Source organism: Rhagoletis zephyria, unplaced genomic scaffold (genome assembly GCF_001687245.7).
Source record: "Rhagoletis zephyria isolate East Lansing unplaced genomic scaffold, Rhagoletis_zephyria_1.1 Rzeph_scaffold_00182, whole genome shotgun sequence".
NCBI lineage: Eukaryota > Metazoa > Arthropoda > Insecta > Diptera > Tephritidae > Rhagoletis > Rhagoletis zephyria.
The window spans coordinates 274,477-286,386 of NW_016157266.1; the positions used below are offsets into that span (position 1 = coordinate 274,477).

At 32.9% G+C, this 11,910-nt stretch overlaps 1 protein-coding gene across 1 annotated transcript in view; it reads right to left on the reverse strand.

Annotated features, from left to right (window-relative positions):
* Window positions 1-1,889: 1,889 nt before the first annotated feature.
* LOC108357919 (centaurin-gamma-1A-like) overlaps window positions 1,890-11,910 on the reverse strand; it is a 100,589-nt gene continuing 90,568 nt past the window's right edge. Inside the window, 4 exon segments of the mRNA XM_017609002.1 lie at window positions 1,890-2,469; window positions 2,471-2,818; window positions 2,894-2,988; window positions 2,991-3,037. Of these exon segments, the coding sequence (XP_017464491.1) occupies window positions 2,353-2,469; window positions 2,471-2,818; window positions 2,894-2,988; window positions 2,991-3,037 (607 nt within the window). The 3' untranslated portion in view covers window positions 1,890-2,352.

Here is an 11,910-nt window from a genome sequence, read left to right on the forward strand (position 1 = left end):
TAAGTATAAATTGAGGTGCAGCAATAGCTATCCATTTAAGGGGTTTATTCTCTTCTTGCTTGACTAAACCAAACATCTAACTTTATTTCTTATACTAAGTATGTTGAATTTTACGTACTCTTGACGAGTATAAAATATTAAAATTAACTGCATAGCTGTATGTTAATAAAGAAACAGGCTCACAAGCTTTCTGTATGCATTTCTTTCAACTTATTTAATTAGACATACTTTTCAATTTACATATGTAATACATTTTGACAGCGGATGTGAGCTTATAAAGTAATTTAATAATTATTAATTGAAAGCTTTCTGAGCACATATGTACATACATACATCGCAAGCTTATGCAAAACTATGTTTGTCTCTATTAAATTAAATTACACACACTTTTTGGTTTTACCTAAACACATAGTTTTAAAATGTGAAATAAAATATGAAAAATATAATTTGCTGCTAATTAAAAATCTTTTAAAAAATCGATTTTGCTGCTCTACTTAGACGACACTTTCTATATGAATGCTACATACAAGTTATTGATAATACTTCCTATCTTAGACAGACGCANCAAAATTTCGAGTTGTTTTGCATTGACGGTGACGATATATGTACATATGTATACATACCAACCGTTCCACAAATTTTAAGCAATTTAAATTTGTTTTATGTTTTCAATATTAAAATAAAACAAAGAAATATTTTAGTATATTTTAATTTGCAGATAAAACAAATCAAATTTATTAGATTTTATACAATACATGAAATAAAATATGTATATGTAGTACGTATAAGTGATTGTTTTTATAAACATGAAGCGTAGTCGTTGGTGAATAAATAGAAAATATAATGCTAAGAAATAGTAGAACAGTGAAGCAAAGCAGGCGTTGCAACAATTCATTGACTAAACGTAATTAATAATCAATAATAAAAATAAAAAAAAATAACAAATTAATAAAAAATAACATTAATGTGCGACACATAAATATATTTATAACGAGCGAAGACGTCAGAATTCAACTTATTTCTCTTTTAATTTATTAAAAATTTTATTTGCCGAACACAATACTTTTAGTTAATGAGATTGCGATTTTAGTGATATTTTTCATACAGGCATACATACATAATTTCGATTTTATAAGTGATTCTGTTGCAGTTAAGAACGACTTCCTTAAAGGAAAAAGAATTGGAAACGAAAATTTTTATTTTTTTTGCTTAATTTTAAATTTAAAAACCTGTCAAAAAACTGAAAAATTTTTCATATTAAGAACAAGCCTTTTTAGAATGCCTTTTCTGCTTTAAAAATGGGATATTTTTTTTCTTATTAAGGCGGATTTTAGGTTCCAATCAATTAACTAGAAAACGACATTAAATACCGAAAGTCAGTTAATTGGTCACTGTGAAAGACGGCTCTTAAAAAATTAAATACGTTTTTTCTACTTAAACAAATGTCATTAAAAATAAATACATAATTTTAACATAAATAAAATTTATAAAAGCGTTTTTTTTATTTTTTATTTTACGCACACATCATTTGCCACTTAAAAACGCCTGCAGTATAACGAACTCATAAAAGTATCGTAAGTATAAATTGAGGTGCAGCAATAGCTATCCATTTAAGGGGTTTATTCTCTTCTTGCTTGACTAAACCAAACATCTAACTTTATTTCTTATACTAAGTATGTTGAATTTTACGTACTCTTGACGAGTATAAAATATTAAAATTAACTGCATAGCTGTATGTTAATAAAGAAACAGGCTCACAAGCTTTCTGTATGCATTTCTTTCAACTTATTTAATTAGACATACTTTTCAATTTACATATGTAATACATTTTGACAGCGGATGTGGCTTATAAAGTAATAATTAAATAATATATTAATAATATATTGAAAGCTTTCTGAGCACATATGTACATACATACATCGCAAGCTTATGCAAAACTATGTTTGTCTCTATTAAATTAAATTACACACACTTTTTGGTTTTACCTAAACACATAGTTTTAAAATGTGAAATAAAATATGAAAAATATAATTTGCTGCTAATTAAAAATCTTTTAAAAAATCGATTTTGCTGCTCTACTTAGACGACACTTTCTATATGAATGCTACATACAAGTTATTGATAATACTTCCTATCTTAGACAGACGCACACATAAGTATGTATATATGTATCTATATATAACTACAAGTACAACTACACTCGCATTTTGTGGCCCATTTTGAGCCACTACTGCACTTTCTCCTTCCTATACTCTCGACTGTTGAACAGCTCTTAGACTCTGAACTTAACATAAATCGCAAGCGCACAATTTGCGTTGTTTTTCTACTACCATGCATCAGCTGCTTCCCAATTTATATGACACCCGATACGGTCTTCTCATAGGGCGTGCCAAGTGTATCGCGTCGTCTTGGTAGCGTGCCACTCGCCGTCAGCGGCGCCGACTCTGGACAACCCAAACTTGTCAGCAGCTTCTACCAGTGCTGTCGTCTCTTCGACACTATATTGCGGCGCCGGTATGCCCCCATTTGTAGCTGTTGCTGCTCCCGCCGCTGCTGCTCCACTAGTCGCAGCGCTATTTGTCGCATTGCTGGTCGTTGTAGTCGTCGCTGTATTGGATGCGGTTGATGAGCAGGAACTCGTATTGCTTGCGGTGCTAGAATTGGTATTCGTATGGCAGCCATTTGCAGTATTCGCGGCGGCGGCCGCTGCTGCTGCGGCGGCTTTTAACGATTTGGCGGTGGCTAATGATTGTGCGGCGCGCGCATATGCCAGACAGGTGCGACCCTCATGGTCGGTATGCTTGATGTTGGCGCCATTCTATGGGGTTTGAAAGAAAGGAATGAAATGAGTTTCTTTAATGCAAGAAAAAGTGAAAAGTCCCAGGTGACTTACCCAAATCAGCAATTGCGCTATGGCCAAATTTCCTATGGCACAAGCCAGTAACAATGGTGTTCGCACATCACGTGGACTTACATTGGCATTGGTCACTCACTGTTGGCGGTGGCGAGTATTAGGACAATTGACTTAATGTCCGATCTGAATATTAGGGAGGAAAATTTATGATGGATATATAAATAATTTACATTTCTTAGGTTTTTCTTAATATGTATGATGACGTGATGCGAGCTGGTGATCTGATTTATGGATGCAGTGGTCTTAGTTACGATTTTATGTCAAGACTGTTGCGTTAATTTCAAGTACTGTTAACGTAATTCGGGATATAAGATGGTACGCTTTTGATGTTGCGTCGCTATGGAATGCGTTCCATATAGCACTTAGGTGTGGGAAAAATTTCACACAGCATGAAAAAGGTACAAATAAATGGGCGTGATCCCTCTCGCTTTTTTCTAACCCGAGTTTTCGAAATTAGTAGCGGGTAAAAAAAACGGATTTCATTTTTCAAAGTAATCCCTTTAGGATTAAAATTTCAAGAAATTACGACCACTTCTTGAATTTTTCTACATTTGTAAATTTGTGTGTCGATGCTAGTAGCAGCGATGCGGTAATTGGTAAAAGTTTTTAATTAGGCCCATGTCTCCACTAGGAAAACACTGATGTCGTGATAACCATGTCACAAAATATATTTCCAATGGAGACCGCCTATTTATCATGGGCTGCAATATATGTCAGCGCTTATTGCTTGACATCTATTGCAGGCAATTCGATAGTTTGACAGCCATATTTTTCGATGAAATTTTGATATTAAATCAAAATAAAAATCTGTTCCCTATCGGAGTATTTATGATTACGTATTAGGAAATTATTCAGCAAGTTTTTTAATGATTTAAATGTTTTTAAACACCGAAATTGAGAGAATGTTGTCTGGTGGTGTCATGCGGCAAATGCTCATTTCAAGACATCAAAGTGCCCACACGCAAAAACTTGCAATCATATTGCTCGTCAAAATGACAGTTGGTAGGCCATCGGTGTTTGCCTGTGGAGTGTTGCGGTTAAGAGCGTGTGTGAATCGGTAACAAAGTTCGCGGCGAGTCAATTTTTGACAAGTATGAGGTCAAAGCAACATCGCAAAAAATATAGAAAAAAGTTTTTTTCTTAACAGCGGTCGTCCGTCGGCAGGCAATGGCAAATCTCCGATTGTATTTCTGCCATGAAAAACAGCTTCTCATAAAAATACAATCGCCGTTCGGAGTCGGCGTAAAACTGTAGGTCCCTCCGCTTTGTGTGACAATATCAAGGCGCACGCCGCAAGTCGGTGGAGAAGCTCGGCTAAACACTAACATATGTGTAAGCGCCAATCTATTATTATTAAATAATAATAATAAAATTTCAGTAGCTCATGAGGCTAGTGCAATTTTTGATGAATGCATAGAAAAATTTGACAATCGCAAAGAATGTTGATGTGTGTAATTTTTCGTTAAATAAAAGTTTTAATCAAGGCACATTGAACAGATAGTATCAGTAGAGCAGCTGTTTTGATTTCTTTCAAATTATTTGGTCTCGAAAATATGAAATGTTTTTAATTTATTCTCACAAAAATTCTAAATTGTTAAAATCTATTAGCATGTGAAACCTTTTTCCATACAAAACAAGCGATTGAATCATCGTACAGTTCCATAAGTAAAGTAACTCTTCTTCTTACCGTTTTTTCTGGCAGGCTGTAGGTGTGTTTTTGGCAGGCTGTAGGTGTGTTTTTGGTTATTGTATTGGTGTTTTTGGATCAGTGTGTTAGTGTATTTTGAATAAATTGTAATAGAAATAAATAAAATTGTAATAGAAATGAAAGAAATTGTAAAAGATAAGAGCACATGCCAAAAAACAGGTGATCTCAGCTGTAGGCATTTTTTGGCAATCAGCTGATAGTGTTTTTACTTATGAAACTGTACGATGGATTGAATAGCAGCTTTTGGAAGTTGCAACAATTTTTATATATTTTTTTCATTCCATGGCTCGATTTGATTTAGAAGAAATAAATAAGAACAGTTTTTGACATTTCGATACCAGAAGCAACAACAAAATACGCGCATATGTTGTTTTTGCTCTAATGCTACTACCTGTTTGATATTACTTGGCTTCAATTGATGAATTGCAATCAATAATGGTAGATGTTTTCTTAAAATATTAATTTCATTTCATTTTGTAATATTTTATTCCGCATAAATCTGCGGTTATCAAAAATGTACTGCTGTCAAAAAATATTTCATTTTACACAACTGGCAAAACTGTCTCACCATAGCAAAAATATTATTCACCAGCTTTCCCCATAGAATTTTGTTACCGATTCACACATGCCTTAAGTAAAAATATTTCCTGTCAAATTGAGAGATATAGCATGATACTGTTTTTAACCTGTGTGGAATTTTATCCAGGTACAAATAAGCATTTGACGTGGTATCAAAAGATATGCTGGTGATGTCACGTTTATTTCAAGCACACGTATCTCTGTATGTATATATTGTATAAGTTGTCAATTTGATTCGTCATCGAAAATTTTTATTACGGATGTCGAATCGATATCAATTATTTTTATCATAAAGTACTAAGTACGTCTCCGACGCCGCATCGCTGTGATATGATATGTTATTGACATGATATCACATAATGTAATGTATCGATACATGTAATTTTACGCTGAAAATTTAATCACGTGACTCAATAATCTTGAGAGCATATCGTATGATATGATGATGTTGTCGCAGCGCATTCTTCTATGGTCATTGAAAATGTTCACCACATGATATGTTATTGATTTCGCATCGATTTTGACTATAGTTACCGTGCTTGCCTCTCAGAATGTTAAGTAGTATGCGGCGTAATATGATATGTATGTCTCGTTATTGATGACACGTACCGATTTTCTCTAACGGGCACGTGATTTTTTACTCAAAACTTTAATTACATGACCTATTGTTATCTGACACTTTGATAATGATGTCGCATCGGTTTCATGTATCAATTTTAACTAATGTTGGCTTGACTTGCCATTGAATATTTTATTCATTTTATGATACCAGATGATATTATAGCATAATTAGGGCATCGCATAGGCGTGATATAGACGTTAATTTTATGTCATAGTATTNTTATTCACCAGCTTTCCCCATAGAATTTTGTTACCGATTCACACATGCCTTAAGTAAAAATATTTCCTGTCAAATTGAGAGATATAGCATGATACTGTTTTTAACCTGTGTGGAATTTTATCCAGGTACAAATAAGCATTTGACGTGGTATCAAAAGATATGCTGGTGATGTCACGTTTATTTCAAGCACACGTATCTCTGTATGTATATATTGTATAAGTTGTCAATTTGATTCGTTATCGAAAATTTTTATTACGGATGTCGAATCGATATCAATTATTGTTATCATAAAGTACTAAGTACGTCTCCGACGCCGCATCGCTGTGATATGATATGTTATTGACATGATATCACATAATGTAATGTATTGATACATGTAATTCTACGCTGAAAATTTAATCACGTGACTCAATAATCTTGAGTGCATATCGTATGATATGATGATGTTGTCGCAGCGCATTCTTCTATGGTTATTGAAAATGTTCATCACATGATGTGTTATTGATTTCGCATCGATTTTGACTATAGTTACCGTGCTTGCCACTCAGAATGTAAGTAGTCTGCGGCGTAATATGATATGTATGTCTCGTTATTGATGACACGTACCGATTTTCTCTAACGGGCACGTGATTTTTTACTCAAAACTTTAATTACATGACCTATTGTTATCTGACACTTTGATAATGATGTCGCATCGGTTTCATGTATCAATTTTAACTAATGTTGGCTTGACTTGCCATTGAATATTTTATTCATTTTATGATACCAGATGATATTATAGCATAATTAGGGCATCGCATAGGCGTGATATAGACGTTAATTTTATGTCATAGTATTAACTTCCAAAAAAGGAGGAGGTTATCAGTTCGTTGGAATATTTTTTTTTTATGTATGTTACCGCATAACTTTGGACCACGTCAACCGATTTCGATAATTCTTTTCGTATAGGAAAGGTAGTGTCTCAGAGTTGGTCCCATACTAATCTGGTTTAGATCCTATCATCCCAAATTTTTATATGAGAATTGAAGTCGGTTTTGTTTTTTTGCTCAAAAATTACTTGTGTTATGTCAAATCTTCTGACGTCCACCGCGAACATGTAAGAATACGTTAAGAACTTATATTAGAACCTGGAATTGTATAAAACTAGGTTCTGATTTTTGATCTTTACTGTGATTTTACTATTATTTCTGAAATTGACTTTAGCCTTTGAAACCTATAGTAACTTACGATTTCATGGCACATACACTTGTGGTCAGCTGATTAAGTCAAGTGATATTTTGACTAGTTTTGGCTATATTTCTTTTGTTTATTTAGTGCTTATATTCTTATATATATATGTATAAAGTTTAGCACCTCACCTAACCAACGCCATATAAATCCACATTTCAGATTTCGTAAAAAAATATATACATTCAATAAACAAAAGAAAAATAGCCAAAACTAGTCAAAATGTCACTTGACTTAATCAGCTGACCACAAGGGTACATACATATGTATATATACATATGTATACACTGAGGTGCATAACTATAGATGCATTTATTTTCTGTGGCGTGTTAAAGAAATTTAGGAAAAAATCGGTAATGCCGGGTTGACGGTCTCTGACATTTATTACCTCAAAGGATCACATCTCTTTTTTTAACCCTTTGAATAACAAAGTGCAACCAAAAATTTAATTTTTTATTGGTGCATAACTATAGATGCACATTAACTGCTTTATTTAAGTAATAATGCTAAACGTCTAAAACCATAAAGAAAATAACAACTTAAATGCNGATGATATTATAGCATAATTAGGGCATCGCATAGGCGTGATATAGACGTTGATTTTANCTAAGTTGCATCTTTGATCATGAAAATATTATCCGGAGAGTTTCTTTACGTTCAGAAACTGTGATAAATGCAAAATGTATATGTAATTTCTTGTACTACGACTCTCATTACTACTAATATATATGATGCTTTTAATGTATTTTTTACACAACCCCGTTCTTAGGGTAAACTGATTGCCTTCTGNTTTTTATATGAGAATTGAAGTCGGTTTTGTTTTTTTGCTCAAAAATTACTTGTGTTATGTCAAATCTTCTGACGTCCACCGCGAACATGTAAGAATACGTTAAAAACTTATATTAGAACCTGGAATTGTATAAAACTAGGTTCTGATTTTTGATCTTTACTGTGATTTTACTGTTATTTCTGAAATTGACTTTAGCCTTTGAAACCTATAGTAACTTTTGATTTCATGGCACATACACTTGTGGTCAGCTGATTAAGTCAAGTGATATTTTGACTAGTTTTGGCTATATTTCTTTTGTTTATTTAGTGATTTTTGGCTCTTAAAGCAGTCAAAGAGCCAGCAAGTGCTGGGCCAGAAGGCAATCAGTTTACCCTAAGAACGGGGTTGTGTAAAAAATACATTAAAAGCATCATATATATTAGTAGTAATGAGAGTCGTAGTACAAGAAATTACATATACATTTTGCATTTATCACAGTTTCTGAACGTAAAGAAACTCTCCGGATAATATTTTCATGATCAAAGATGCAACTTAGTAGAGATGAATATATTCGAAGCCTACTGAAACAATTAACGTAATAACCAACGGTATCAAGTACCCAATTGAACCAGCACAGGATGCCGCAGAATTTAAAACTTATCCCCTACCATTTTGGATTGGGAAGTCCTGTGCGTTCAAACCTAGTATACAGAACAAGAGTAAGATTTTTTAACTAATTAAATTTAAATGAGGTTCTGTTCACGCTCAATTATCAATTATTACTTAAATAAAGCAGTTAATGTGCATCTATAGTTATGCACCAATAAAAAATAACATTTTTGGTTGCACTTTGTTATTCAAAGGGTTAAAAAAAGAGATGTGATCCTTTGAGGTAATAAATGTCAGAGACCGTCAACCCGGCATTACCGATTTTTTCCTAAATTTCTTTAACACGCCACAGAAAATAAATGCATCTATAGTTATGCACCTCAGTGTATACATATGTATATATACATATGTATGTACCCTTGTGGTCAGCTGATTAAGTCAAGTGACATTTTGACTAGTTTTGGCTATTTTTCTTTTGTTTATTGAATGTATATATTTTTTTACGAAATCTGAAATGTGGATTTATATGGCGTTGATTAGGTGAGGTGCTAAACTTTATACATATATGTATAAGAATATAAACACTAAATAAACAAAAGAAATATAGCCAAAACTAGTCAAAATATCACTTGACTTAATCAGCTGACCACAAGTGTATGTGCCATGAAATCAAAAGTTACTATAGGTTTCAAAGGCTAAAGTCAATTTCAGAAATAACAGTAAAATCACAGTAAAGATCAAAAATCAGAACCTAGTTTTATACAATTCCAGGTTCTAATATAAGTTTTTAACGTATTCTTACATGTTCGCGGTGGACGTCAGAAGATTTGACATAACACAAGTAATTTTTGAGCAAAAAAACAAAACCGACTTCAATTCTCATATAAAAATTTGGGAGTACCGTTAATTTTTGCATGATCCAAGATCGGATCTAAACCAGATTAGTATGCGACCATACGAAAAGAATTATCGAAATCGGTTGCCGTAGTCCAAAGTTATGCGGTAACATACATAAAAAAAAAAATATTCCAACGAACTCCTTTTGGAAGTTAATACTATGACATAAAATCAACGTCTATATCACGCCTATGCGATGCCCTAATTATGCTATAATATCATCTGGTATCATAAAATGAATAAAATATTCAATGGCAAGTCAAGCCAACATTAGTTAAAATTGATACATGAAACCGATGCGACATCATTATCAAAGTGTCAGATAACAATAGGTCATGTAATTAAAGTTTTGAGTAAAAAATCACGCGCCCGTTAGAGAAAATCGGTACGTGTCATCAATAACGAGACATACATATCATATTACGCCGCAGACTACTTACATTCTGAGTGGCAAGCACGGTAACTATAGTCAAAATCGATGCGAAATCAATAACACATCATGTGATGAACATTTTCAATAACCATAGAAGAATGCGCTGCGACAACATCATCATATCATACGATATGCACTCAAGATTATTGAGTCACGTGATTAAATTTTCAGCGTAGAATTACATGTATCAATACATTACATTATGTGATATCATGTCAATAACATATCATATCACAGCGATGCGGCGTCGGAGACGTACTTAGTACTTTATGAAACAATAATTGATATCGATTCGACATCCGTAATAAAAATTTTCGATAACGAATCAAATTGACAACTTATACAATATATACATACAGAGATACGTGTGCTTGAAATAAACGTGACATCACCAGCATATCTTTTGATACCACGTCAAATGCTTATTTGTACCTGGATAAAATTCCACACAGGTTAAAAACAGTATCATGCTATATCTCTCAATTTGACAGGAAATATTTTTACTTAAGGCATGTGTGAATCGGTAACAAAATTCTATGGGGAAAGCTGGTGAATAATATTTTTGCTATGGTGAGACAGTTTTGCCAGTTGTGTAAAATGAAATATTTTTTGACAGCAGTACATTTTTGATAACCGCAGATTTATGCGGAATAACATATTACAAATTGAAATGAAATTAATATTTTAAGAAAACATCTATCATTATTGATTGCAATTCATCAATTGAAGCCAAGGCATATCAAACAGGTAGTAGCATTAGAGCAAAAACAACATATGCGCGTATTTTGTTGTTGCTTCTGGTATCGAAAGTGTCAAAAACTGTTCTTATTTATTTCTTCTAAATCAAATCGTGCCATGGAATGGAAAAAAAAATAAAAATTGTTGCAACTTCCAAAAGCTGCTATTCAATCGCAAGGCACATTAATACTGGTAGAAGCCAAAATGACGTTGCTCTCATGAGAACCAAACCTTTAAACTTCAACTTGTTTTTCTTTTATTTCCTATATTTCGTTACGCTTTGAATGTCATATCGTTGTTTTTTTTAATGTTCGTTAATAACAAATTTTGATTAACATGTGAATTTGAGTAGTGTTGTGCGGTTTATACTTAGTGTATGTGTTAAAAATGCAACACCTGAAGCGTTGTTTTTTATGTGGTTTTAAATATGAAGCAGATACCACTAATTGTTTTTAACGTGCCTCAATGTCCTTCGCGTAAAGAGCGTTGCGAAAACAGCTTTGGGGCACAACTGCAGCGAAATGCTTTGCTGTGCGTTAAACATTTTAAAGCAGCAGATTTCATAAATGCACCGGGAGGTACAGGAAAGGCACTTTTGATACCAAGTGCTGTTCCTATGACCCTTATGCCGGAAAGTCCCTCCAACTCATAAATTAAAAACAGAAAAAAACATACAAATTAACAAATTTTAACTAAAGAAAAAAAATAAAAACAAAACTTCAAATTTACTCAAAAACGTCAACCAGCGAAATGTAATTTTTTATTTTTCCTTACACACGCTCATTTTTATTTTTACTCTCCCGAAAACTTTGACTTTTGTACGTTTGATGTCAATTTGGCTTCTACCTGTGTTTATTGTACCATGGTTGCAACTTCCAAAAGCTGCTATTCAATCGCTTGTTTTGTATGGAAAAAGGTTTCACATGCTAATAGATTTTAACAATTTAGAATTTTTGTGAGAATAAATTAAAAACATTTCATTTTTTTGAGACCAAATAATTTGAAAGAAATCAAAACAGCTGCTCTACTGATACTATCTGTTCAATGTGCCTTGATTAAAGCTTTTATTTAACGAAAAATTACACACATCAACATTCTTTGCGATTGTCAAATTTTTCTATGCATTCATCAAAAATTGCACTAGCCTCATGAGCTACTGAAATTTTATTATTATTATTTAATAATAATAGATTGG